Raw genomic sequence first — 27,912 nt, forward strand, 5'->3', positions numbered from 1 at the left:
GGCCGTTGATTGGGCCGTTTGAATAAGACGCCACTACCGCCCGGTGTACGCATGCGCTTCCTGATAGCGAGGAAGTCGCGCACGCGACCAACGGTTGTTTTCAGGGTTGAGGCGGGGTCAAAGGAGGCGGGACTCGGAGTTTTAAATACGTGATGGGAGGTGCTTGGGCCAATAGGGATGGCCTGTTGTGATTTGGGGGGGGGGGTCACAAGACTCCTGCGGACCAATCACTGGCCTGAAAGACGGGTCGGAGGGGAGGCGGGCAGAATTGATGATTGGCCAATGGGACTCAGGTTGGAGCGGAGGAGACTGTATCGGGCAATGAAATCACTTGATGTTTTTGTGTATGCAAATATCTTCCCTACCGTTTGCGTCCCCTCATCTGCACTTTGGTGGGGTGGGCCGGAAGTCCGGCTATAATTTCCTAGAAGGCGCCATTTTGTGGTGGAGATGACCTTTGACCCCTCGCCTTGTCGCAGAGACCCAAAGACCTGGCTGACTAACCTTGAAGTCTTGGCTTTCAGACCTCGGGTAGATGGATCTGGGACTCCTTGGGAGGCCAGAGAAAAATGTTGGAGGGTCCCAAGGCTTCATTGCTCCTGGCCAGCACCCCTTCCCTACGTCGCCACAAACACAGGATTGGACCCAGGGCTACATTGCAGCCTTTTAAAAATTATTTTTCCTGTCCGGACAGGGTCTTGCTAAAAATGGCCCACGCTCCTGTAATCCTCCTGCCTCAGCCTTTTATGGCACTGCTGGAATTACGATGTGAGCCAGTGATGCAGGAGAAATAGCGCTGGGTGTCAAATGTGGTGCCTTTCTGGCCCAAGTTGAGGAGTGAAGTTGTGAACCTAAGGGAGGCAGCAGGGAGAGATTTATTGGAAATGAGTGAAGAACAGCTTTGGGGTTTCCTGCATGGTCCTGAAAAGGGGCCCACCGAGGACCTTCGTCGAGGTAATTTATACAGCAAAATCAGTGTGGGCACAAAGAGGTCAAACTGCCTCAACCCATAGGATTGCAGCGGTAGCTGCATGGCTCCTACTGACCTAATAAGGAAAAAGAGTCTGGTAGCAAGAGTGCATGGAGAACAAAGCACTTTGGGAAGGAGTGGGTCCGGGAGCTTTGGTCCCCACCTGTGTGTGGCTGATGCCTATTTGGGCTTCCTGGACCGGGCAGTATCAATAGCCACATAATTCCAGCTTGCTGCATCTCCCTTACGGGAGTGGGTAGGTTGGGCCAGGCATGTTATCCTGAGGCCTGGCCTTCAGATGCTCCTCCAGCCACAGTTCTGAGGTCTGTAACTTAGCTGCCTATAATCCCAGGATGCCCCACGCAGCAAGCCTTCTCCTGAGGGACCATCTCATACCTCAAGGACAGTCCAGTGGCCGGAGCTCTAGGGCAGGTGTTTTAGAGATGCCAAGTGGGAGGGGACCAGAGGTTGAACGTGGCTTCCCTTAGGTCATCTGTACAGCAGATGTAGCCCACCTCAGCCACCTGGATAGTTTGTTGGCCTTCCCAGTCAGACAGCAGCCTTTTGGGTACAGGACCTTGTGAAGACCCCCCAGCCACCATCTCCCCCCTCAATGGGCCCCAGAGGTGTAAAAACATCACCCAGCACCTGTAATCTCAACAGCCTCTCTAGGAGGCTCTCAGAGGAGGACTGCAAATTCGAACCCTGCCTGGGGGATCTAGCAGTTTGATGGGCCCTTCTCAAGGAAGTTAAAAAAAAAAGAGGGTAGTGTAGCTCAGTGCCAAGCTCGGGGTTCAGTCCCTAGTACTGTACCAAAAACACTCCACCAGCACAACACTGGAGTGTGTGGGGGACTGGCCACAGGTGGGCATTTTGCACACCTGCTCTTCATTTTTGGCTTCCTGGATGTGGATGACTGCAGCTCACTAACAGGAAGGGAACCCGAGAGCTGGCAGGGACAGGGCAGCTGCTGGGAGACTGCAGCCCACCCAGTGGGCGTGTAAGGATCATGCGCATGGCTGTGGATTGTGTGACACGCACTTCCTTCTTTTTGGGGTATGAGGGATTAGACCCATGGCCTTCACACTGAGCGACATCCCCAGTCCTGTTTTAAGATTTTGACACAGAGTTTTAGTCACTGAATGGCACGGGCTGGGCTCAAAGTTCTGGTTGTCCTCCCAGAGTGCTGGAATGAGAGGTGTGCACCCTGTGTGCAGCTTCTAAGTTCTTCTTCCTCCTTCTCCTCTTTCTCTTTTCCTCTTCTTCATTTCTTTTTTTTTTTCTTTTTTGTGGTGCTGGGGATCAAATTTTTGACCTCGAGCTTGCCACTGAGCTAAATCCCCAGCCCCATCTTCTTCATTTTTTAAAGAGAGGGCCTTGCTGTGTAGTACAGCCCATCCTTGAACTCAATGTGTAGTCCAGGCTGATCTCAAACTCTCTAGCTAGCCCCAACTGGCCTCTGCCTCCTGAGCAGTGATTCTCCTGCTTCAGCCTTCCAAGTGCTGGCCTTATAGGCATGCTCTACCACACCCAGCTGGTTTCTTATTGCTTTACTACTTGATAACATTTATTCCTTGCAAGTGGATGCACTGCTGATACCTGCCAGACACCTGTGTTCTCTCACCACCCCAGGGGTCAGGAGGGTCCCAGAGGGACAGAGCCTGGGGTGCTGAAGGAGCTAGCCGCAGCAGGGGAGTCCTGGCATCAGGCCAGCCAGTGCCTGATGCCAGGACAGAAGGACAGGAAGCAGAGCTGGGCATGCCCAGGTGGCCTCTGGGTGTCACTGTCCTGGGGCAGCATCCCTAGCAGAGGTAGCAGCAGTGTCAGGGCTAAAGGGGCTGGAGCTTGGTACTGGGGATATGAGAGGAGCCCAGCAGCTTGGTGCTGGGGACATGAAGGGAGCCCAGCCAGGTCTAGAAGCCAGAAGTGAGGTGTGTCCTGCTGCTCGGGTTTGGGGCTGGGGCCGCTGAACCTCAGGTGGGCAGGGAGCAGGTCTGGGCCTCGGGCCCACAAAGGGGTCCCACTGTGCCTGCTGACCTACCCTACTCGACTATGAGGCTCCAGCGATGGGGTGGAGGGTAGGTGCCACATGGCCTGAGACCCCAGAAAATGTGGCTTCCACACACAGGCGTAGGTGCAGGGGGCTCTGGGCCACAATGTCATTCAATCACATTGAATCCAGGGCCTTCACACTGAGACAGGGTTTAAATTACTAAGTGGCCCAGGCTGGGCTCACAATTGTGACCCATCTGCCTCAGCCTCCCAGAGTGCTGGGCTCACAGGTGTGTACCACCCAACCTAGCTGTGCTTCCATCACAGATCTGAGAGGCCCCATTGCTTTTAAAAACTTTTCAAATCCTGCTTCCTGATTTTTGGTGAATGGCCACAGTGAGTTTGAGGCCAGCCTGAACTACCTACATAGGCTGTGTCTCAAAACAACAGCAGCAGGGCTGGGGATTTAGCTCAGCGGCATAAGCACCTGCCTTGCAAGCAGGCAGTCGTGAGTTCGATTCCCGGTACCAATAAAAAGGAAAAAGACAAAAAAAAAAAAAAAAAAACAGCAGCCATAAAGATGAAGCTGGGCATGGTGGTGCACATCTGTGAGTGATCCCAGCACTCTGGGAGGTTGAGGCAGTCCAGTCTGGGGAACTTAGCAAGAGTGACTGAGCAAGATCTTATCTCAAGAAATTTTAAGAAGGGCTAGGGATGCAGCTCAGTGAGAAGGCCCTGGGTTCAATTCCAGCACCCCTCTTCCCATCTGGTCCCTCTTTCCCAAGAGCTTTCCACGCCAGGCGAGGCCCCAGGGAGAGGTGCCAGTTAGGTGTTAGAGTGGGGACCCTCCTTCCAAAAGCCTGTGAAACCTCCCTGTCTGTGCTGCGGTGGGCGTGGGCAGGAAAGCGCTTCTGGGTTTTCGCAGAACCCACACTAGGAGGGAGATGAGCACCACACTCATATGCCCCGCAGAAAATATGTTGGAAGCGGATGTGGTAGCAATCGCCTGTGGTCTCAGGTATTTGAAGGCTGAGGCAGGAAGCTGGCAAGTTTGAGGCCGGCCTGGAGTCCTAGCACCCCTATATTTGGAAACAGGGTCCGAGGAGATATGCAAGATGAAGTCTGGAAGGTCCTGGTGCAGCGTGACCGGTGACTCAGAAAAGGCCATGGCAGGGGACATCCAGAATTGCCACAGCCACCAGGAGCTGCCAGAAAGGCCAGGGACCAACTCCTCTTCCCAGGCAGCAACCAATTCCCAACACCTTGGGTTTGAGGCCAAGGAGACAGCGTCTGGGGTGTAGCTCTGGGACACCTGTGCCCCTGTCACGAGGTCTGGGCCGGGAAATCACAAGGAGCGGACCGCCAGGCCACGGACACAGGCTTATGAGCTGTGGGTGCAGGGCGCAGGGAGAAGATCCCAAGGTCAAGCCCAGCCTGGGCAACTGAGCAAGACCCTGCCACAAAATAAAAAATAAAACAAGGGCTGCGGATGGAGCCAGTGCAAAGGCCCTGGTCTCAATCTCCATCGCTCAGCTTGGTGGTCAGCAATGCTGGAGGGGGTCCCAGAGCCCCAGGAACCTGGCCCTGGAGACGGCTTCCCCATAGCACTGACCTGCAGCCAATGTGGGGGCCTGTAGGGGGCCCACCTACAGGCAGGGGGCTATTCTTTCCTGGTAGCAACTCTGGAGACCACGGATCAGGAAAACATCTGTTTATTCCAAAAATACCATGTTGCAGCTCCGCTGGGGCCTGAGCAGGGCCAGTGCTGAGGGTGGCTGGATGCTGGGGAAAGGAAGGGCAGCGTGGGTGTCTTCTGGCCCAGCGCTGCTCCTGTTCTCTCTACCACGGCCCCCTAGGTGCCCAGCAGGGTGGTGCACATACCACTCTGCACAGTCTTGGGTCTCTGTGTACAGTTTGCAAGGGAGTGTGGAAGGACAGGGAGGCTGAAGGTGACCAGTTCCCGCTCAGGCCTGCCAGCACTCTTAGGCCTTTCTCCTCTGTGGCCTCTTTGAGATGAGAGTGTGGGGCCCCATCAGGCCACCTGTGCCAAATAAGAGCAAAAGGTGGGGGCTGGGCCCCCAGAGTCCAGGCAGGAGTGGGCAGGTGGAGGGGGTGTGCACCTGAACCCCACATCTGGGAAAGCTGCAGAAAGCTGAGTCTTGTGGGGTGGCAAGTGGGGCAGGGACTGTCTGGCTTCTCTCCGGGTGCACCCCAGTCTGCCTGAGCACACTGCGGGATGGGGGTGCAGTGGTGATACAAAGCTGGCCAGGGCCTGGCAGGTTTCAGGGACCCGCTCCCCACCATCCTTGTGGCAGCTGAGGCCAGTTCCTGCCCCATGCACCTCACATGGGCAGACCCAGAGGCCAGTAACTAAAGAGGTCTTAAGGAGGGGGGGTCCCCACTTCTCCTGGGGCTGGGGAACGGTGTAGCCCTTTTAAGAGTGGAGAACACTGCCCCTCAACATGGCTATGTACAGTGCCGGGGACAGGGTGGAGCCTGCCTAGATTGGGCCTCAAAACAGCACTGAGGGGACACCTGGGCCCTGAGCCCTCCAGCAGATGTGGCACCACCCAGCAACCACTGATTGTGGTGTGGCCCGGGGACCAGAAGGGGAAGGGGGCGGCAGCACCTCCTGAGGGCCTGCCTGGAGACTCCACCTCGGTAGTAATAGCATGCTGAGGTCACCCTGTCACCGATCTGATGGCTGGTGGGGGCCTGGATGCCCTCATCAGTGCTCAGGGGGAGGTGGCCATGCCCAAGTCTGGGGGGCAGGTCCTGGCATCCACCTTAGTCTAGAGCAAGGCAGTGACACTCAATGTGAGGGGTCAGAGTGGGGGATGGCTTCAGAGGGGATGCTGGCTCTCCCCAAGGGCGACAGAGGTGTGGGGCACACGTGCTGTGCTAGTTTCCCGAAGGGACCTATGAACGCCACACCACTCGGGGCACAACCACACAGCTCATCGAGGTGCCTGGCCCTAAGACGGTGGGCCCTGTGAGGTGACTGCACACAATCAGGGCGTTGCCTCGTTCATGACCACAAGACGTGTTTCCTGGGTCCTGGGAGCTGATGATGCCATGGTTGAAAAGGACTCTGGGAAATAACACCACTGGCTGTTACAGATCCCAGGAGGTGGTGATGCAGTCCTCATTGTGAATCTCAGGAGCCACGCAGATGACCATTACAAGGTCTTGGAAGGCAGTGCCATGATGGGTCCTCAGGGATGAGACATGGTGGTGACTTGAGCATGGTGGGTCTCTGGAGCTGATGATATCACTGTTGTCATGGATGTGGGGACACCAGGGTCATGGTGAATCTCAGTGCTGATGACACACATCACAGGTGTGCTGAGTGAGGGAAGCAGCGACACCAAGGCTGAAATGGACTCTGAGTGACGACACCACTGCCCACAGGCATCCGGGGACAAAGACACTATGGTTGAGTGTTCCTGGGAGGTAAAGTCACCTTTGACTCTCACGACTCCTGGGGTTGATGACACTGTGGGTTGGTGGATTCTGGGAAGCAATGAAGTCATGGCTGCGATGATCCTAGGAGGCAGATCCACCTGTCAGGGAGGTGACAGCCCTGGGATGTGACATTGCAGAGCCAGCACACATTTAGGGAGGTCGTGACTCTATGGTCTTCATGGATCTCCAGAAGACGGCATCACAAAGGAAGGGACGACACCTTGGCTGTCACACCTCTTGGATGTGAAGACGCTGGCTGGAGTGGGTCCTGGGGCTGAAGACACTCTTGGCTGTATGGCTCCTGGGAAGTGGTGACACCATGGATGTGAAGAATCGTGGTTGGTGGTGACACTGTGAGTGACAGTAGATCCTGGAGGAGGATGGAAGGCTAGTGGAGAGGGGTCACCAAATCCTGGGAAACGGGGTGGTTAATATGCCCCCATGTGCTGTTCCATCACGAATGGGGAGCTTGGTGTGGCACAGGGGACATCTGCGGCAGGGTCGAGAGCAGGCATCCCAGCCCTCTTTGCCAGAGCTTTGTCAGGAGAGTTGATGACATCTCCAGATATGGCAGAAGGAATTGGCTGGGGAGCCATCCTTGAGGAGTCCCGCACGGGTCAGACCTGGAGCTTGTCCTCCCTTGATGGGGGCTTGGCAGTTGCTGTGTCCCATCCCTGGGTACAGATGGGAGGAGGCGGGTGCTCTGCCTGAGGAGGACACCTTCAGTAGTGATGTGGCTGCAGAGGGTCATTGCCACTGCCCATTGACAGACTGGCCATCACCTCCTCAGGGGTGGCCTCTGGTGCCAGGGTGGTCTCCAGAGTGCTGGCACCAGTCAGCAACATCTCAGAACAGCACATTCACTGCCGCCCTCCCCAGCATGGGCCTGGCACCACGCACCAGGGAGAGTGGCTGCTCAGGACAAAGCACAGCAGTGGAGTATCTGCTCCTGTCACCCCCAAGGGGAGCATCTGGAAGCGACCTTGTGGAAGGTGACTCCCCTGTGGGGGTCCCAGAAGCAGTCAGTCACCTCTGGAGACACCCCAGGAGGAGGCACATCCCTCTGACCGCATCATGGGGAAAGGCACCTTCTCTGGCAATTGCGTCATAAGGGTAAGGGAGGTGGCGACCTGTGACCCTGTGGAAAGGAGGCCAAGGCGCGGGCGATGACACAGTTGCAGGGCGTTTCCCCTACACCGTGTCCCGAGGAGATGGCTTTGACCGGAGCAGTGACAGCGTCGGACATCTCCACAGCAGACACAGGAAGAAACCGACTCCACGTGAGGATGGTGCTCAGAGGCGGGGGTCAGCCGACCTGGGAGCGAGGGACTGGCCTCTGAGGCGATGTCAGAGGGCGCAATCTTAGGGGACAGACTGTCAGCGACACCACCGGAATGAGGTCTTTGTCGTGGTGCTGCAGGTAGCACACACAGCGTGGGTGATGTGCTCACGGGCGCCTGTCCCTCGGCGATGGCCTGCTGGGAAGGCAGCGTCCTCCCTGCAGTGACACTGCAGGCCATGACCCTTCTTCCGCCACCTCGCACGCAGCCCCCTCCCCTGCGGCGGCGAGGTCCGCAAGGCGGGGTCACACGGTCACCTCGTTCTTGCTGGCAGTGCGCAGGTGCTGCGGCAGGTGGTGGCCGGGGATGAACTGCAGCTGCTCCAGGGTGCCCTGGCGCTGGAAGGGCGCGCGGCGCGCCAGCGTCCCCCCGCCCTCGGCGGCCCAGGCGGGCTGCGGGGAGCCGTGCAGCGCGTGGTGGTGCAGCGGCGCGTGCAGGCCAGCTGGGGGCAGCGCGTGCAGCGGCGTGGGCGGCCCTGCGGGCCCCAGCAGCAGGTTGGAGTGAGAGGCGGCCAGGCTGGCGCGCGCCGCGGACTCGGGGGGCAGCGCGGGGCTGCGCGGCGGGGACAGCAGGTGTTCGCGGCTCTGGCGCAGGGCCTCGGGCGACGACAGCAGCAAGTGCTCCTGCGACACCAGGCGCGCGCGCGGCAGCGTGAACTCGGGGCGCGCGCGGCCGCCGTCGCCCAGCAGGTGCTCCTGGGACATCACCCGGCGCGGGTGCGGCGCGGGCGCCAGGCCCAGCGCCTCCGGGCCCCAGGCGTCCGTGCGGTAGCCGCCCCCGGTGCCCGGGCGCCGCAGCGCGTGAAGCGGCAGCGTCCCACGGGGTCCCTCGTTCAGTGGCCGCCGCTTCAGGTACGCGTCGTCCAAGTCCCTCTCGGCTGGGGACGGAGGCAGGGCGCGGGTCGCGGGCGTCCCACAGCCTGAGCCAGCCGCGCTGCACCCCAGGGCTGGGACCGGGGCGCGACCTGTGGGGCCCAGCTGCGCGAGGGGGGACAGTGGCCTTGGGGAGCCCGCCCGCTCCGCTCCCACCCACCCACCCCCGCCCAGCCCACCGCCCCGTGCACCCTCTACTCCCCACCTCCACCCCGGGCTGGGTGAAGAGTGAAATAGGACAGAAGTGTTCTGAGCCCATGGGGTGCATGAAGGAGACCCCAAAGATGAAAGGGCCTGGCCTAGTGGCTGGGATCACTTTAAAGGCTCAGGGCCGATTTAAGATCCACCGTTTCATTTTCTCTATTTTGGCAAATGTCCATAAAAAAAAAAAAAAAAAAAAAAAAAACTTCAAACTGTTCTGTAATTAAACAGTATGTGTGTATGCCTGGGCCTCGCAGACTACATATTGGAAGCGTGTATTTTTCCTCGACCTCACAGTTTAAAGTGTTTGGAGGACCCATTGTTGGTTCAGGCATCCCTGTGAGCCAGGCATAGAAGAGGCACCAGGTCTGGGATTTGTGAGATTGGGTCTCCCATTACAGCCTCCGCTGGCCTCGAACTCACCATCCAGCAGCCTCAGCCTCCCAAGAGCTGGGCTTACAGGCATGCACCCCCATGCCAGGCTCCGGAAGACAGCCTTTGGGCCCCTGCATCGAGTTACTCTGCATGGTCCTCCCCGTGGCGTTGGGACCCAGGCCTGCCCTGGCCACCCCTGTCCTCCCGGGGACTCACCGAGCCTCTTCAGGGAGGAGTATCGGTTCAGCTCCGACTTCACAGCCGCCTCGTATGAGGGGGGTAGGTGGGAGAGGTTGTGGAAGGACCGGGAACAGGACAGCGTGGAGTAGTGCAGTGGGGGGCTGGGCGGGGGCACCCCACGCCAGTCTGCGGCAGAGGGGCCAGGTCAGCCTAACATCCCCTCTAGACCCAGGGGCATCTATGCCCAACCTCCCCCAACCCAAGACTCAGGATTCAGGCCTGGCTTCCCCCACTGGACCCAAGATCGATGCCCAGCCTCCCCACCCAAGGAGGGGTCCATGCCCAGCCTCTACACCCAAGACTCAGAATACAGGCCCAGCCTCCTCACCCAAGGAAGAGATCCAGGGTCCATGCCTGGCCTCCTACCCCTGACCCAGGGCCCATGCCTGGCCTTCCCACTCAGAACTGGGGTCCAGGCCCAGCTTCCCCCCACCCTAGAACCAGGGTCCAGGCCTGGCTTCCCTCACTAGACCTGGGATACAGGCCCAGCCTCCTCCTTTGAGCCCAGTGGTCAGGCCTCAGCCCTGAGGGGCTGGAAATCTGTGGTTCCAGCCTCTCCTCCCTGAAGCAGTTCAGGGATCCCTGGAGACAGGTTCCACTGGGGAGAGAAACACCTCCCACATGAGGATCTGGCACCTGTCCACACCCCTCATCTGTGCCCTGGGTGTGGAAGGCGAAGACCACTTCCAGGTCCCCTGGAGAGCACTGAGGCTGCAGCAGGAGGCGGCAGAGCCCTCCCTCCGCGTACCCAGCGTGGCAGCGTGGTGTGTGGGGCTGCTGACGTTGAGGTGCAGGTAGTTGTGGTGCAGGTTATCTGAGGGGACCAAGAAGGGAGGCGATGTCACCACCATCGCCACCCAGCTGTGCACCCTGATCCATCCACGAGATCCTGGCCCTAAGCCCAGCTCATATCCAGAACTTTGCTGGGTCTGCCGGTGGCACCCTGCCACTAGCCTCACGGAAGACAGGCTGGGGGCTGCAGGTGGGGGCTCATGGCTGCAAGAAGAAGTGGCCCCTGTCTCCTCTCCTTGGGTCCTGCTGACCCTCTGGGACCTATCTTGGCCTCTGGGCTGCCAAGCCAGCTGTGGCTGTCTAGCCAGCCCATGTCCAGGGTTAGATCCAGGCAGCATCACTCCTGGACAAACCAGTCTGGGGACAGCAGCCAGGCAGTGCAGCCTATCTCCTGCCCCTCGCTCCAGCTGTTTATCTGAGGCTGCCCCAGGGCCTTGGCACCATCTGTCTGAAGGACTGTTTGTCCCTCAAGATCCAGCTCCTACCACACCTTATCCACTAGGCCTAGCTCTGGGCTCTCTGGCTGCCTGGTCCATCACCCCAGCTACCTGTCACGCCCCCCCCTCCTCCCCCCCCCCCCCCCCGTCCCTCCACACGGCTTCAGAGACATCTTCCCCCGGGCTGCTCACTGCTCTGGCACAAGGATGCAGCTCCTCTGCTGGCTCTGAGGCCTCGTGAGACCACTTGATCCCCGCAAACAGCTACTTGGAGCTCCCCTCACCCCAGTTTCTCGTTCAAACACCACTCCTGGGGAAGCTCGCCTTCCCTAAAGCCAGTTGAGGCCCTTCCCCTCCCGCAACTGTCGGACTTCTCCACCGAACAGGTCTCAGGGCGGGGTCAAGCGGCCAGCGCCAGTGAGAACCTGAAGACCAGGCCTAAGGTTTGGGGGAGGAGCTGCAAGGGGCGGGGCCACAGAACCGCCAGGGTTGTGCATAAGAGCACGGGGCTGGACCCAGTGGGCGTGTCCAAGGGCGGAGCACAGTCCAAAGGGCGTGTCCTTGCAGGGGCGGTGCCGAGAGATCCCACTCACCTAGGTTGGATGGCTTCATGGTGTTGTAGAGGTTCTTGGGCGTCCTGGGGCCCATACTGTCCGGACCCCCGATCCCCGGCGTCAGGGAGCTGCTTCGGGCTCGGTCTGGGCGGGTCCCGGGCCCCCCCTGATGTCGCAGAATGTCCACCAGCGCCCTGAGGGTGGCGGGGCGTGGATGGTCAGCGGCCTGGGCGGTAGTGGGCCTCGGGCTCCCGGTCCTCTCAAAGGGGAGGCTGTCAGCTCGGCTTTATTCCCCACTTCTCCCACAACCCTCCCCGGGTCATTTGGACCCCACCCCCTTGGAGGCCCCAAGGCGAATCTGGTCCTGTCCCCCGCCTCCCGCTCCCCTCCTCCCAACCCCCGTGTGCGGACCTTAAGCCTCAGGCTCACCAAAACCCCTTTAATTTCTTTTGCCTTTATGCCCTTGGGCAGCACTGGCGACTTGGCCTCCGGGACACACTCTGCCTGGGCCACACTGCCCAGCACCCCAGTGTTGCCCATGGCTCTCCTATTTCACATAGCAGTAGCCTCTGCCCAGCTTCCGCATGCGAGCTCAGGGTCCTCACATTCTCAGGAAACCTGCTCTGCCTGCACCCTCCACCTCCTCGGAAACCTCCACTGCACCGACCCTTTTCAAGTCTGGCACAGGCCACCACAGGGCCTTTGCACATGACACTTGCTGGGTCCCCTCACTTTCTGCAGAACCCTGCTCAAAAAGGCCTTCTCCGGCCACTCAGTCCAACCACCCACCTCTGACACTCCCCCCAACCCTACACAAGGCTTTGTTCCTCAGTTACCCACATCTAAAATTGCTTGTGTACCTGCTGGCTGACTGACCGAACTACTAGTATTTCATGAGCTCTCCCTGTATGCCAGGACTTGGCATGCATCAACTCAGTACCCAATCACCTGGAACCGCTGTCAGCCCTTCTGCACAGATAAGGAAACTGAGGCACCCTAGAGGCCTAAGCACTTTGCCAGGATCCGCAGACTGGGGCTGGGAACTCAAACCAAAAAGGGGCAGGACCTTGATGCTTTCCTGTGGCATCCCCAGCTCCTGGCCCAAAGAAGGTGCTCAAGAAATAGCTACTGTTGATTGAATGGGGCTTGGGCTCTCCTTCCAGTCGATCAATAGCCCGGTGCTTCCAGGCCCAGGTCATCCGATCCCCGCCCCGCCCCGCCTCAGCCTGAAGCCCGGTCTAGGTCCCCTCCGCCAATGGGTTCCAGCGAGCGCACACACACCTGGGCACGTTGATCTCCCGGTGCGCCCTGGGCGCGCGCGACGCCTTGCTGAAGGCCACCTTGGCGCCGACCCCGACGGCCAAGGCAAAGCTGATGACCCCGCACACGACATAGGCCGTGCTGCCCCCTGGGCCCTCGCCCCCACGCCCCCCGGCACCCCCCGCACGACCGCCCTCCAGCCACCCGGCCTGGCCGGGCCCGGGGCCCCCGCCCGCGCCGCCCGCGCCGCCCGCGCCCCCAGCCAGTGGCGGCGGTGTGGTGGCCCAGCGAGGCGTGTCGTAGTTGGAGCAGGACGCCTGCGCCAGGCGCATGTGGCGGTGCTCGCAGCAGAAGCGGTAGTGGCACGTGCCGCAGCAGAAGCGGTAGGAGCCTGTGCTGCAGTTGAAGGTGGCGTCGTACTGGCCCATGACGTCGTAGTATCCGTGGCACAACTCGGCCGGTGGCGGGGCGCGTGCCGCCGCGCCCGGGCTGCCAGCGGGCCCCGTCTTGGTGCCGTTGGCGCCCGCGCCCGCCGCACCCCCGCCCCCCGCCAGCGCCCCGGTCAGGCGCCGCAGGTGCGCGAGCAGCGCGGGCAGCGGGCCCGGGGGCGTGGCGTGCGTGGCGTTGGGTGGACGCGCCCCAGCAGGGCCCGCAGCCGATGCCAGCAACGCCAGCGTCGCGAGCAGCAGCAGGGCCGGCATGGCGTGCGTGGGGAGTCGCCGGGGCCGCCAGGCTGCGCAGGGGGAGAGCAGGGCCTGCGAGGGGGAAAGAGGAGGAAGAGGTAGAGAGGGTAGAGAGAAGGTGGGCATCAGATTTGGCAGCTGGGCGGCTTCTCAGCTGGCCAGTGACGCTTGGGGTCGCTTCCTGCTTCGTTAGGCAGCCCGTGCCGTGCACGGTGGGACGGTTCGCGGTGTCCCCAAGATGGTAGGGTCAGCCCCAGCCCCAGGCCTGGCCGCCGAAGACTCCTCAGGCCACCTTGGCATGGGCACTGATGCCCTGGTTGAGAAAAACTGGTTACACCTGCATGGTCCGCCGTCTGCAGATGGGATTCTTTAGGAACGCACAAGCACACACATCACACACGCGCACGCATGCACTCACACATGTATACGCAGGAACGTGTGTGCGCACACTCACAGGAGGGGAAGGGTCTGGCCACTGTCTCCATGGCAACAATGCTGCCAGGCCCAGACACACCCACCTGAGCTACCCTAGGCTGCGGACTGCAAAGCACGCTAATCTCCTGGAGGCCTGGCAGGGTGCCCAAGGCGTCCTTCTTGCCCTCTGCAGGGTGAGGACCTCAACAACTACCCCAGTCCAGCACATCGCTCCCGCCTTGGGGGCTGGACTAGGTCTATCCCGCTCCCATCCTTCTGCTCAGCGTCTGCAGAGCGTCCAGTGGGGGTGGTACTGAGGACTTGAACCCAGAATTCTCCGACTGAACTAAATCCTTTGCCCTCTTTAAAATTCTTTTATTTTCAGATAAGGTCGCACTAAATTGCTTAGTTGCCCCGGCTAGATTTGATCCTCCTGCGTCAGCCTCCCTGAGGGCTCGGAGTGCGGGTCTGAACCCCCACCCCTGTGCCTGATTCTGTGAGCACTCAGCATCATAGCCATGATGGTCTCCGGGTTCCTGCACCGGAGGGCTGACCTCTCTGTGTGGTAGACAGGCGCTGGCAGCGCCCTGAGGAGATGTCAGAGAGAGCAGGTATGGGTGGGGCCATTCGCTCCAAGAGTGTTTTTTTTTTGTCTTTTTCCTTTTTTATGAGTTCCAGGGATCGAACTCACGACTGCTTGCTTGCAAGGCAGGCACTTATGCCGCTGAGCTAAATCCCCAGCCCTCCAAGAGTGTTTTTATTCTTTGTGCACTGTGCATGCGTGTGTGCGTGTATGTAGGGACACGTGGTCCACAGAATAGCTGGCAAGGGACAGGGTCATGGGGGGTGCTGTGGGTCCAGCTCAGTTAGCTCCGCCCTTTCCTGAGTGCCAGTCTGGGATCCCCCGCTGCCGGTTGGCGCTCCCCCGTGGGTGTCCCTGGGGACCTAAAGCAGCCTGGCCCACACTGTGGAATGTAGTGAGTCCTCAAAAAGGTGAACAGAGCCACTGCTCTGGGAGGCCGAGGCAGAAGGATTGCAACTTGGAGCCCAGGCTCAGGGAAACAAGTTAAAAATAAAACAGGGCCAGAGATATGGTGCAGGACACGGCCTCGGGTTCACTACAGGTACCACAGTCAGTCCATCCACTGGGGAAGGAAGGAAGGAAAGAAGGGATGCAAACCCACACACCGGCTGCCTGGTGGCCCTGGCTGCCTCCTGCATGTAACAGCAGCCTCACCCTCCCCGCCCCCCTGCCAAGGCAGCAGCCGCCCTCACTCTCCAGGCCCCCTGCAGTGCACACTGCGCTCACCCCATGGCGTGCAGAGCCAGGATGAGGCGGACTGCCATACACACGCAGCCACTTCGGGTGAGGGCTCTGGTTCTTAGGAGGCCAGAGCATCTCCCTGAACTCGCAGTGTCTAAGGTTAGTGTTACGGCACCCAGCCTGGATGGCTTTAAAAGGTCACATAAGGGGATGTAGGTTGGTACAGGCAGGGACACACCCCTCCTAGGGGTGCAGATGGGTGCAGCCATGTGGATTTCCTCCGTGACAGTGTTGCACCTGCCTGTGATCCCTGTACTTTCTAGGAGGCTGAGACAGGAGGACTGCAAGTTTGGGTTCCAGCTTTGGGCTGCTGTGTTCAGTGGGGCAGGTTGTGCACTGCACAAGGAAGCCTGGCCTGGCTGAGCTTCAGCAAGGCTCTTCTCCCCAGGCAGATACCAGAGGGGCCTCGTCTCTCAGCTCCAGTGCCACCTGCCTGTAGGTTCTGTAGTGTTGGCTGCCGGGCACTCATGCCCCTTCCACATCATGACTCCAGCCAGACTCAGGGACACGCAGTCTCTCCCACTGTGTAGACACATGCACACACAGGCAACCTCTCCATAACCCCATGCACACAGCTCCTCCAGGTGTGGGGACTGAGACCCATCTAGATACGAGTTATTGGGGGACAAGTTCTTTCCCTACCTGAAAGACCACACAGACACAGCACAGCACACACACTTGAGGCAGCATGGCCCATGGGGACACCTGTGGCCTGCAGCCCACTCCACACGTGGACACTCAGCTCCCCCAACACAGCCGTGGGGCTCCACACAGGACTCAGCCATCAAGCCCTGCCAGCCCTGATGCTGGGCCCTGCCTGCACTCCTGTGGGCTCTGTCCCCTCTGCAGCTGCCCACCAGGGACAGGAGATGCAAGGACCAGGCAGGGGGTGCTGTGGGGCTGCTGAGCTGGACAGCCCCCAGTGAGTTCCCGCTGGGAAGACCAGGGCTGGGCCGTGGGGCTGGGCACACTGGAGGGGAACTGGGGACAGGGAACGGAACGGGGTAAGACACCAAAGTGGTCCGGGGCAGTGACTGAGAGGAGGGACAGAGAATGCAGCAAGGAGGGGACAGCTAGGCAGCGGGCCGCGCGCTCAAGGGGGCGCGCACCTAGAGAGGGGTTTTCGTGTCCCGGGAAGCCGTGGAGCCAGAGCACCAGAGAGGGGCGGAGGCGGGGTCGACAGGTGGCGGCAGAGGGCCCGGGGGTGGCAGTGGCAGTGGCGAGGGGGCGGGGTCCCTGGGACCTGGAGCTGGTGGGCAGGTTTGGCGTGGGGAGTAGGCGGCAAGTAGGAAACACGTGGGGAAGCAGAATGGAGGGGAATAAAGTATAGGGACGTCCCACCGACGCCCAGCCCTGGCCTGCACCCGTGAGTCGAACCCCGGCGTGTCCCCTGGCCCAGCTGCTCCCCCCACCCCGTGCTGCCCGAGGCCTCCGCTCTGGGCGCGGTGGCGGGGGGGGGGGGGCGCGCTGCAGCGGAGCTGCGTGTTCCCAGCGCAAAATAGACTCTGGTTGCCATGGCGACGCGGGCGCGCGGAGACGCAGGCCAGGCTGTGGGTGCGGAGGGGACACCTGCATCCGGAAGGCGGGGGACGGGGTGCCGACGCCGCCTGTCCCGGGGTTCCTGGGTCCCCAGGGCTGCGACGCCAGGCTAGGACCGGACCTGCCGGGGTCGCGGAGGGGGCGGCCGGCCGGGGGCTCTGTCCGGACTCGGGGACTCGGAACGCCAGCAGGGCGCCTGCCGCCAGGAGGGATGCAGGCTAGGGGGCCGTGGAGTCCCGAGTCCCAGTTCCCCTGGCTGCAGCATTTTTGGACTGCCAGGTGGGTCCGGCTCCCGCACCTTGAGGCAGCCGGGACTCTCGGCTGCAACTGTCTGTCTTCTCTTTTGTCCACCGTCTGCATGCCTATTCCCTCCTCCCCCACGTCCTCGTGCCTCAGTTTCCCCTCCGCACCGGGTGCGGTCGCGCTCACCTCGCCTTCTGGACGCGGGGCCCTCGGGATCGGGGGTGGCGCGTAGGGGCCGGCGGGGGAGGTGGCGAGCGCGTGTCTGCCAGCCCGCGGGCTAGGCGTGCGCGCGCCGGCGGGGGGCGGGCAGCAGCGTGGGGGACCCCGGCCGCGGAGTCGCGCGTGCAGCTGTGGACGCCGCAGCCTTCGCCTGCGCTGCGCAGGGCTCGGAGCCGGGAGGACCGCCCCCTCCCCACCTGCGGCGGACCCCTCTTTCTCCCGCCCGCGGCCCCCGGCACACCCCCAAGCTCAACAATGGTTCGGTCCAGAGTCACATCAATGTTTATTCCGCAAGCGCGGGTCCCACAATCAGTGACACGTCCCCCTCTCCTCCCTGCCGCGTGAAGTGGCCCAGGGCAGAGCCCCACCTCCACCTCGCTCTCAGCCAATTCCCACCAAGCCCGGGAGTCTCATTTGCATTTCCTGGAGCCGCTACCCAGTGAGAAGACAGAACCCCGCCTCCCTCCCCTGAGGGGGCGGTACTCCAGATGGACCGCACCACTCTTGGGATCCAGGGATGGGAGGGGGAGTGCTTCCGCCTAGGTTATGGTGACTAGAAGAGTGGGCTCTCCTCAAGTCAGAGTTCCGCGTGAATCAAAGAAGGGGGTTCTGGCCTTGGAAAAGGCCCAGCAGCCCGCTGTCCGGGGCGGGCTCTTTAATGATGTCCTGGATCTGCAGGAGGAGTTGGTGGTGCAGGGGGGGTCAGAGGAATCAAGGTCCCCATTCCATCCCGACAGATCCGAGGACACCCCTCCATCTCAGCTCCCCAACCATGGCCGGCAGCCCCGCTCCTGGGGCCTCGCTGCCATCACACCTGGCCGGCTCTCTTCCTAACCACGAGCCATATTGTTTTACCAGCTGGCTGTGTTCTGGGTTTCCTAGCCACACCTTCCCAATCCCTCCGACTTTTGGGCCTTCATCTCCCAGATCCAGCTCAGGCTTCGGTCCTATACTCTGTGCCCATCTAACGAGTTACATCTTAGCTGAGCAGAGCAGCCAGCCACACTTCATGTACCCAGGAGCCCGGCCAAGTTCATCTCCAGGACCAGACCCCACTGCCACTGCCCCAGGTGAGTCCCCAAGCAGCCTCGGAGCTGCAGCCCCCATCCTCCACACCACCCACTGGGGAGCCTCCTGCCTCATCCTCCCAGGTAGCTGGGATTACTTGTGTGGCTCTTTGTAAACTGAACTGACTGTGGCCAGCGTCCCTCTGCCAAACCCCAGTGGCTGCCCATTGTTAAACACCCCAATCTTTGCCAAGTCTTTGCTCTGCCTTCCCCTGCTTTGGCCCTGCCATGGGCTGCTTGCTGACCACTGGCCGTGTGGCTCCTCCAGTAAGGCAGCTTGGCACCTTCTTGCTCTTGTCCCTCAGGCTGCTCCCCTCCTGTCTGCAGTGTCCTGTGGACATTCCCTCCACAGCTGCAGGTCAGCATGTACCTGCCTGTGACTGGCTTTTTATGTCCTCACATTGAGGCCAGCTCTAGAGGTCTGACCTCACAGCTGCCCTGGCTGAGCCATGCAACTGGTACACACTAGGTGCCGAATAAATGCCTCACAGAACAGATGGGGTTGTGGGGAGGAAGGAGCAGGAACACTGAGCCCCAGATTTCCTCTTCATTCTCCAGGCAAGGGCCTGCAGCAGGGGCTCGGGGCTGGCCTGTCCTTGGAACCAGGAAGGCCACTCTAGAGGTGGTTGTGGAGGCCAAGAGACCGTCAAGAAAACACTAGCATTCGACGGTGAAAAGGCACAAGGGACAGCTAAGGGGTCCAGGGGCTCCCACCTCCAGGCTTTCTGCTGTCCCCCCACACTTGCCTTGCTCTCCAGAGCACATTCCACCCTGCACCCCAAGACCCCAGGTTCACACTGCATGATTTTTCCCTGCAGTCTCACCCCACATCTCTTCATTTACTTATGGCAGTGGCAGGTGAGCACCCTAGGACTTAGTTCCTAGGACTCCTAGGGGGACACAGCACCTCACCTTCTTGAACTGGGGATGGGCAGCGTCGCTCACGAGTTGCAAGATGAGCCCCTCGCTGGTGGAGAGGAAGGCCCCACTCTGCCGCATGCGGGCCAGTGCCACCAGCCGGTCCACCTGGCTGCACAGAGGAAGGAGTGCAATGTCCACACCACTGTGACAGGGCAGTGACACTCTGGGCCCACACCCACAGCCCAGGGAACCCCTCACCTTCGAGAGGAGCAGGCATCCACCACCACATGGACCTGCAGCCCCCTGTCCAGCAGATCAAGCGCTGTGTGCTGGGTCAGAGAGAGGATGCAGAGGAAGGATGCTCAGAGAAGGGCAGGCCCAGGCAAAGGTGAGTGCCCAGGCCAGGAGGAGTCCCAGGTGAGGCTGGGGCAGTGCAGGGAGCAAGAGGACCTCACCAGGATGCAGGCCTGCGCCTCAATGCCACAGAGCAGCACGGACTGCAGCTGGGGCCGGCTGTCCAGCTCCTGCCGCACAGCAGGCACCATGCTGAAGCAGGTCTTGCTAAGGGCCTGGAGGCCCTTGGCACCCAGTTCTGGCACAGTGGGACCCAGGCCTTGGGGGTACTGCTCGGTCAGCACGGTGGGGACCTCCAGCAGCTGGGCCACCTACATGAGGCGGGGTGGGGTGGACAAAAGCCAGCACTGAGAGAGGAGGCTGAATCAGGATGTGGACCCCCAGGTCTCAGGGCTGGTCCCTACCCTGAGCATCCGTGCGGCCACAGAAACGATCTCTGGGAAATACACGATGCTGCGGCGGAATTTCTCCTGCATGTCACACAGGAACAGGATGGACGAGCCCGGCAGGATGCGGCCCAACCTGGCTGCTGCCATTTCTGAGGTGACAGAGGGGCAGGGGCACAGCACCAAGGCGCATCAGCCTGTGTCTGTGCCCCTGCTCTCTTCTTTCTGCCTCTGCAGCTGGAAGCCAGCTTCCTGGATGCCTGTGTCTACCCCAGGCCCAGGGTCATCCTCCCCACCACTGGCTTCATCCTCCCTGGAGGTACACAGCATCACCGAATGTGTGAGCTCAATGTAAGTACTCTCTGCCCCTCGGTGGGGTGGTGAGTGGCCAGGCCCACCCCAGGCTTCCTTGAAGGTGTAACTCACCAACCCTAGGATAAAGGGAGCCCATGCAGTGATAGAGCTGGCTAGGGAGCTGACATGTGGCCCTGGGGAGACAGAGCCACACTTCCCTGGCCCTAGACCCCCTCCAGCAGTGCCTCAGAGCCCAGGGCCTCAGGACATTTCAGTCTGACTCCCCAGGTGGCCAATGGCTGCTGTGAAGCCTCAGTTTCCCCACCGTGAAGCACTGTGGCTGAAGGAAAGGGGCTGCTTAGTTGCATAACAGTGTGGAGCCCTGGCCAGGAGCAAAGTCCATGACCAAGGTCACATGGGGCACCGCAGAATGGGAAGCCACTGAGGTGGACAGCAGGGCAGGGAGTCCTGGGGACTGGGTGGGGAGGAACTCAGGGTAACCATACAGGGTAATGAAAGCGTGCTGGAGCTAGGCAGCAATGAGGGTTGTACAACACCATGGAGCACTGAACACCAGAGCCTGCGTTTTTAAATGGTCATGGGCTGGGCTCCCAGCTGGGGTGTGGCTCGGGGTGGACTGCTCGCCTGCCCTGTGTGAGGACGGATTCAGGATCCCATCACCAGCAGCCCCCTTGCACAGTGTCTGCTGCTTTTAATGCTGGCAGGGCTAGAGATGGAACCCAGGGCCTTCCCACTGAGCTGTAGCCCCAGCCCTTACTTTATTTTTTAGAGACAGGGTCTCACTAATTTGCTCAGACTGAGCTTAAACTTGGGATTCTCCTGCCTCAGCCTCCCTGGAGTGCTGGAAATATAATGGTGTACCACCACACCCATCCAAGAGGATAAATTTTGTTATATGTATATTTTATCACAATTCAAACAAACAAATAAAAGGTTGGGCTTTGGGCCTGGGGATTTAGCTCAGCAGCATAAGCACCTGCCTTGCAAGGGCATAGTCGTGAGTTCAATTCCCAGTACCAAAAAAAAAAAAAAAAAGGTTGGGCCTGGTGAAGCCACCTGCCCAGCTATTCTCCCAAAGAGGAAGCTGAGTTCCAGCAGAGGTGTGACTGGTTCTAGCTCTGGTGCACAGAGGGCACCCCCAACTCCCCAGAATCCCAAGTTGGGTCCCTGAAGCTGAATGGCAGGAGCTGTGGTACTGGCGGTCTGTCTGGAGCGCCCCTAACTGTGTGTGCAGCTGACCTGCCCAGGCCCATTCCCCAAGCGTGCCAGCAGGAGCATCAACTTTGGGGTCTGTTTTTCTAAGCTGGGTGGTGAGTACACAGGTGTTTATTATCATTACAACTCAATACCAGCTGCCATAGGAAAATGCAGCCTATGTGTAACTACCTCAACTTTCAAAGTCAGCAGGTGATTTACATCTGCACATTTTCCTCCCTTTTTATTCTTTTCTGCACAGGGGAAGAACTCCAGGCTACACTTGTGCTAAGAGCATGTTCCACCCAGAGCTGCAGCCCCAGCACAGTGGTGAATTTACATCGTGTGGAATTTATTCTGGCTTTTAAAAGATGGGATGCAAATACCCTCCAGTATAAAGACAGAGAGATCCAATGAATCACATCATAGCAGCGATTGTAGGGGTCTGGTTGTCTTGGGCTGGATTTGTCTGGGAACCTCTCCCTGGAAGCGGTCAGAGAGGGGGCCTCTAGGAAACATTTAACTGCTGCCCTGCTCCTGTCACAAACCGCGCTGGGCCCAGGGCAGCTCTGGCTCACTAACAAGGTACGCAGACTCCAAGGCTCCAGTGCCTCTACAGACAAGCTCCTGTGGCCCTGCCCCTGCTCCTGCACCTGCACCCCCTTCCCACCAAAGGACTGGCCAGCTCTTCTGGCCCTGCACAGGGGGCACTGCTGCAGCGCACTTGCTGGATGGGAGCCCCGCTGTGGGCTGACAGGCGGGTGGACAGCCACAACCCCAGGGGACAGCTGGGCAGCTGCTGTTCTCAGAGTGGCAGACACAGCTCCTTCGAAGCACTGCCCGGGCAGCGGCTGGCAGCTGCCCATCAGCGAGCCCTCAATGCAGGTCGCAGGGTCCACTGGAAGGCGTGGGCCACCATCTGGGTGAGCCTCACTAAGGAGTCTTCACAACAGGTGCGACGACAGGCAAGCCCTTCAGGGTAAGGACAAGAAGTAAAAGGGCAAAGAGCAGTGTGTACAGAATGCTCCGTTTGTGGCAGAAAAGAGGGGGCATGGGAGCCAGGGTTGAAGGCCACACCTGTCACCTCAGTACTATGGGAAGCTGAGGCAGGAGGGCTGCAAGTTCCAGCCCAGCCTGGGTAATACTAGTAAGACCTGTTTCAAAATAAAAGCTAAAAACGACTGGGATGTAGTGCAAGTGTGAGGGTCCCGAGTTCAATCCCCAGTACTGAAACTAAAAGCCAAAAGCAAGATTTACCCAAGGTCAGAGCCCAGCCAAACCAGTATGGGGCGACAGAGGTCCAGACAGCGGTTACTCTTGGGGCCAGAGACAGAGGGAGGCGCCCTCCAAGGCTGAAGAGGCTGTTTTCGGAGCAGGAACGACGACAGGCAGGCCCTTCAGGCTAAGGACAAGAAGTAAAGGGGCAAAGAGCAGTGTGTACAGAATGCTCCGTTTGTGGCAGAAAAGAGGAGGCATGGGAGCCAGGAGGCACGCGGGGAACCTAGTCCTCGGCCAGAATCGCTGGCTGGCGACCTCTGACAAGTCCCACTAGCTGAGCCTCAGTTTCCCCCTGGGAGAAATGGGGGCCAGACGCACGCCGGACACAGCCAGCGACCGGAGAGGCCAGGTTCGGGGCATCGTCCCTGCCAAGGGATCTCCTCGGGTGGCGCCGCAGTCTCGGTTTTCCCACCTGCACGCGGGACCGTCGGTCCCCCGCAGCACGCGCGGCGAGGGGACTCACCGGAAGTGCCGGTTCGCGCCGTGTGGCCCTCGCCAGGTGAGACTAGGACTCCAGCTACTCGGAGCCGGCGGGGTCGGGTAAGGGTCACCGTTTGGCGGCGTCCGGACACGTGGTCAGTGCGCCGAAGAGCCAATCGGCATTGCCTGGCGCTGCCCCGCCGCCCCCCGTGCCGGCCAATCCTCACGCCCCTGTGCTGTTGTTTGTGAGGGGCGTGCCCGAAGGCGGTCAGCCCATGACTGGTCTACAGTGGTGTGGGGCGGGACGGCCGCGCGTAAGACCAATGGAGAGCCGAGGCGGGCGTGAGTGGCGGGCGAGGCGTGGCGCGGCGAGGCGGTCTAGGTGAACTCTGGCTCCCCGTACGCAGCCCCGGACTCACCCTGGCCGCCCAGGTTCCCAGGTCGCGGGGCGCGCGGGGGAGGCCTTAGCTAGTTAGGGAAGCCCTGGGGCTTCGCAAAGACACCCGGGGCCTCCTCGGAAAGTTAGGACCCTGCCCCCCCCCCCGCCCGCCCGCCCTGTCCTTGGCCACGCTCAGGGCTGTCTTTATTTCCTTTCAGGTGGGGAGCCGCAGGGCCGCGCGCCCGGGGGTCATGGGCGGGGGGCAGGGCCCGGGGTGGAGGCCCTTCCCCCACTCTCCCTCTTGAGTCTGAGCCGGAGCCTGGGCTCCGGGCGTTTCCGCAGGGGCGAGTCACGGTCTCCAGGCTGCTGGGGCCCGGCTGAGTTGGCAGGTGCTGGGAGTCACGGGGGCCCCCCAGTCCTCGAGAATTCCCCGAGAACCCCAGGCACAAGATACCTCGCACCCACTCACCCAGCCCCAGGGCACAGCGCTGGTCTCGGCGCCTCCCTCCGGGGCGCGGGGCGCAAGGGGCTCGGCCCGGGTCAGGTTGGGAGCCGGCTGGATGGGCTCCGCGGTCAGGGGGTCCCAGGAAACCGGGGGACCCTCAGCGGGGAGCACGATATCATCAAACAAGTCGAGCGGGGAGGCGTCCAGGGCAGCCAGGCTCAGGCCGAGCCTAGCGTGGGGCAGCTCCGCGGGGGCCGCGGCACAGGCCACCCCCAGGAAGGGGGACGGAGAGGGTGAGGGCGGTCTTCGGGGTGGTGGTCTCTGGGCAGGCGCCTCCTGGCAGAGGATGGACAGGGCCAGACGCTGGGTGGCGGCCTCAATCTTGCTGAACTGCCTGCGGAGAGATGGGTGTTAGCAGGGAAGCTCTGAATATCTGTAGACGTGGTGCACTGCACAAGGCAGCTCATCCAGAGCAGCCCTGGGCATCTTTGACACTGTAGATTGTGACCCAGTCCAGAATTTGTGCCGGCTAGGCCTCTGCTTCACGACTCTAGCAGAGTCACACACAGTCTCAGAGTTGAGTGAGGGCAACAGACACACAAGCTAAAGTAGACCTCTTCTTCTTGGGGGCCTGGGGAACTGACTGGATGTGGCGGGGCGGGGCGGTGCCCACCGGTATCTCAGAGATCTCAGCCCTCTGGAAGGGAGGAATTTAAACCCAGTCTTTAGTGAGACCCTATATCAAAATAACATATAGGTGGCTCACTGCCGCGGCCTTGGGTTCCACGGCAAGGCTAGTGTGTGGGCTCAGTGGCCAAGCCCTCGCCTGAGGGCCCGATTTCCATCCCAGTCTTTAGAACAGGGACAAAGATGGCTTATGATCTGGATCTGTGGGGAGAAGGCTGCAGGGTGAGACTTGTTCCTAGATCTGAGTGTTAATTACACTGGTGGTTTCCTCTGGGAAATCTGCTGAGCTCTATGCCAAAGGTGTGTGTGAGACAGAGCGGGAGGGAGGGAGAGAGTTTTGTGCTAAACTTCCATAGAAGGCTGGTTTAAATTATATCCGCTTCTCTGATTCCATTTGGATGACACACTCAGATGGGCAGATGCTGGAGACCAGAAGCAGTGTTTTCTCAGGGTGGGGGTGAGGGGAGTGTGCTGGGACAGGGTGTGTGGAAGGCCATGAATCCTACACTTAAGAGTGGTGAGTCAGGGCCGGGAGTTTAGCTCAGAGGCGCAAGCACCTGCCTGGCAAGTGCAAGGTCATGAGTTGGATCCTCACCCCCAATGGGGTGGTGAGTCATAGGCCAAGTGTGTTAAAGATATATCTGAGTCTTCACTAAGCAAATGATCCCTCGGTGGGGTGGGGGCACCTGGCTGGCCCCCCAGCATCCTGGAGCCTGAGGCAGAAGGAGGAAAGTTAAAAACCAGTCTAGGCTGGGGCTGGGTATTTAGCTCAGTGGCATAAGAGCCTGTCTTGCAAGCAGGCAGTCGTGAGTTCGATCCCTGGTACTGATAAAAATGAAAAAAGACAAAAAAAAAAAAAAGAATTTTTTTTATTCCAAGGAAAATATTTATGCTTTTGGTGACCCAGGGAAAACTTATATACATAGGTTCAGTGAGAGAGAGAGAGAGAGACAGACTGACTGACTGACTGAAGAGTCCTAACAAGCAAATGCAGTGCATCACCCTTGATGGAGCCTTAACCTGAAAGGCTGGTACTTACCATTTAGGACTGAGGGTCATGATGTCTGTGATGAATTCAAGGTACTTAAGAAAATACACGAAGAGCCAGGCGTGGTGGCTCACACCTGTAATCCCATCACTCAGGAGGCTGAGGCAGGAGGATTGTTGAGAGTTCCAGACCAGCCTGGGCTACAAAGTGAGCTCAAGGCCAGCCTGAACTGCAGAGAAACCCTGTCTCAAAAAGAAAAAAAAAAAAAAAACCCACAAAGGAAACACTCCTGATGTTATCAACAGGAAAACCCAAGCGCTGGACAGATTGCAGGAATCCCATGCAGGGGCTGTGGAGCCTGGGGCCTGGCTGGAGCCCCAGTTTGAGGCTGTTTTTCTAGTGAGTTCCCAGGGGAGACTGAGAATCCTCTGCTGCTGGGGCTCTGGGACTGCATTTGAGAGCCACTGTGCAGAGGGCCCACAGACCTTTCTGCAGTCTGCAAAGGCCCATGGGAAAAATGGACAGTGCAAAAGTGGGGAGTTCTGGGAAGTGCAAAGATGGAGGAGCTCACAAAGGAGCCAGAGGACCACCCAAGCACAGGGCAGGCACCTGGGAGACAGGCACCCCGCAGTATCGGGTATCCTGTGGGAGGGAGGCTCGGCTTTTCGAAGGGGAGGAGGTCATCAGAGGGACTCCCACTGCTCAGAGTGGGTTCCAAGACCTCCCAGGGTGAGGTTTTCTGCAGCCCAGGAGAGACAAAGCATTGACAGAAAACAGGGTGTTGGTACCTCTCTGCCTCAGTCCCCTCATCTGAGAAGTGAGGATAGAAGAGCACTCACCCTCCAGGACTGGTGTGGGAGGTTCAGGAGTTAGTACACATCTAAGCAAGCACTATCCCGTTGTGGATTAATAAAGTGCTTGAAAATAAAAGGATTAATAAAGAAGAGCTTGAAAAAAAAATAAGAGTTTGGAGGGCTGGGGATACAGCTCAGCAGCACGTGTGTCTGCCTGGCAAGCATGAGGTGGTGGGTTCAATCCTCCGTAGTAAAAGAAAAAAACATGCCTGGTACATATTCAGTGCCATCCAATTATTAGCTGTCAAGACTGTCATTGTGGGCTGGGGATTTAGCTCAGCAGCATAAGTGCCTGCCTTGCAAGCAGGCAGTCATAGGTTCGATCCCCAGTACCCATAAAAAGGAAAAAAGACCAAAAAAAAAAAAAAATGTCATTGTCCCCATAATTGTCCGCCTCATCCTCCCAGGAAAGCTGCATCCGGACAGCCTGGGTCACACGTGCGGGTCGTGAGACCGCTTGTGCTGCCTTCTCTTGCTAGCTGTACAGCCTCCGTTGGTCCCTGCCTGAGCCTCTCTGAACCTCCTGGTTGTGATGCAGAGACCGAGGCAGAGTCTCCCTGAGGGAAGGGGTTTCCTGGGAGACAAAATGATGCAGCAGATGGTGGAGCTTTAGCAGGTGACCCAGCGTACAGCGTGGAGCGGGTCGCTGACCCCTGGGGAGGGAGCATATGGGGGAGGGGTGGACAGGAGGCCTGGGGCTCACAGTGGGGAGCAGCATGGGTAGGTGGATGGCGAGACTCCCTGGAGGACCCAAGGGCACTGGGGATCCCCCGGTAGTGCCAGTTGGGGGGGCAAGAAAGGCTGCTGGGGCCAGGTCATCTCCCAGCCCTGGTCAACCTGGGCTGGGCCCTACAGCTTCTGCCTTCCCACCAGGCATCCTCCCTGCTCCAGCCGAAAGCTCCTTGCTGACTGACCCCCAGGCCATTTCTGGGTTTCCTCACTCACCTCCCCTGGGACACCGCCCCACAGTGCCTCCTCTCTCCAGCATTTGCCTCTCTCCAGCATTCGCCTTCGCCACAGCTCACAGAACTTGTTAACATAGTCTTCTATAGGGCAGTCCTACTGCTTCAGCCTCCTGAGTGCTGGGATTACATACAGGCGTACACCTGTGTATGTTTTAAAACTTGGGCTAAAATACACATAAAACATTCTAAACTGGGCAGTTAATTCAGTGTCATTTAGTATATTCTCGATGTTGTGCAACCACCCCTCTAATTAGCTCCAGAACTTTCCATCACCCCAAAAAGAAACCCCGGTGCTGTAGCAGCCCTGCTCCCTGCCCTGCAGGTCCCCACGCACAGCCAAGTCTGGTGTTTCATGACCGTGTAGCCCGGAGAGCAATCGGCCTTTTCTCTCGGCCTCTTGCCCGGGTTCGCTGTGGCACTGAGTCAAGGGGGTTCCTTACCACCCATCCCCCGTAGGACCTCAGGACTCCCCCTGCCCCGCGCACTCGGTCGCACCTGCAGATCTGGTTGTGCAGGAATCTCCGGTGGTTGGGCCTTCTCTTGGAGGTCCGGGAACGTCGGGGCTGCAGGGCCCGCAGCATGTGTGCAGCCGCCCCACTCACGAAGGCACACAGCTCGAGGGGGCCGGGCTCTGAGACCCCAGGGCCTGCGGGGGCTCCGGGGTGCATGGCCGGGGTGCTCCGGGTCCCTGCTGGCCGCAAGGGGCCCCAGTCCCTGGGACCTGCACTGTAGAGGGGCCCGGCTGCCAGGTGAGGCTGATACAGGCGGCCGCGGTGGGGCTGGCCTATTAGCCCAGGGG

At 59.9% G+C, this 27,912-nt stretch overlaps 2 protein-coding genes and 1 long non-coding RNA gene across 12 annotated transcripts; 1 reads left to right on the forward strand and 2 right to left on the reverse strand.

Moving 5' to 3' along the window:
- Window positions 1-243: 243 nt before the first annotated feature.
- LOC134476925 (uncharacterized) lies at window positions 244-5,191 on the forward strand. Its single transcript, XR_010048757.1, has 2 exons — window positions 244-954; window positions 4,058-5,191. It is a non-coding gene; the product is annotated as an uncharacterized LOC134476925 (long non-coding RNA).
- Shisa7 (shisa family member 7) lies at window positions 4,659-17,044 on the reverse strand. 4 transcript variants are annotated; one of them, XM_063253326.1, is made up of 6 exons: window positions 16,888-17,044; window positions 12,520-13,253; window positions 11,278-11,432; window positions 10,204-10,269; window positions 9,432-9,581; window positions 4,659-8,744 (listed from the first exon to the last, which is right to left on the reverse strand). In XM_063253326.1, the coding sequence occupies exons 2-6, from the start codon at window positions 13,197-13,199 to the stop codon at window positions 7,450-7,452; spliced, it is 2,346 nt and encodes a 781-aa protein (XP_063109396.1). In that variant the 5' UTR covers window positions 13,200-13,253; window positions 16,888-17,044; the 3' UTR covers window positions 4,659-7,449. The 4 variants fall into 4 exon arrangements, with proteins under 4 accessions (XP_063109396.1, XP_063109397.1, XP_063109398.1 ...); XM_063253328.1 differs by having other exon boundaries at window positions 7,810-8,644; window positions 16,888-17,043; XM_063253327.1 differs by lacking the exon at window positions 10,204-10,269.
- A 140-nt stretch (window positions 17,045-17,184) lies between these two features.
- On the reverse strand, window positions 17,185-27,894 carry LOC100735534 (isochorismatase domain-containing protein 2). Of its 7 annotated transcripts, XM_063253330.1 has the most exons (8): window positions 27,609-27,865; window positions 23,644-24,013; window positions 22,355-22,499; window positions 19,607-19,740; window positions 19,304-19,513; window positions 19,107-19,177; window positions 18,900-19,017; window positions 17,185-17,592 (listed from the first exon to the last, which is right to left on the reverse strand). In XM_063253330.1, exons 1-8 carry the CDS (start codon window positions 27,779-27,781, stop codon window positions 17,515-17,517), a joined length of 1,299 nt encoding a protein of 432 aa, XP_063109400.1. In that variant the 5' UTR covers window positions 27,782-27,865; the 3' UTR covers window positions 17,185-17,514. The 7 variants fall into 7 exon arrangements, with proteins under 7 accessions (XP_063109400.1, XP_063109402.1, XP_063109401.1 ...); XM_063253332.1 differs by lacking the exon at window positions 19,304-19,513 and having other exon boundaries at window positions 27,609-27,894; XM_063253331.1 differs by lacking the exon at window positions 19,107-19,177 and having other exon boundaries at window positions 27,609-27,890.
- Between the last annotated feature and the right edge of the window lie 18 nt (window positions 27,895-27,912).

This window comes from Cavia porcellus, unplaced genomic scaffold (assembly GCF_034190915.1).
Source record: "Cavia porcellus strain 051 isolate PalLab524CR breed Dunkin Hartley unplaced genomic scaffold, mCavPor4.1 scaffold_7, whole genome shotgun sequence".
NCBI lineage: Eukaryota > Metazoa > Chordata > Mammalia > Rodentia > Caviidae > Cavia > Cavia porcellus.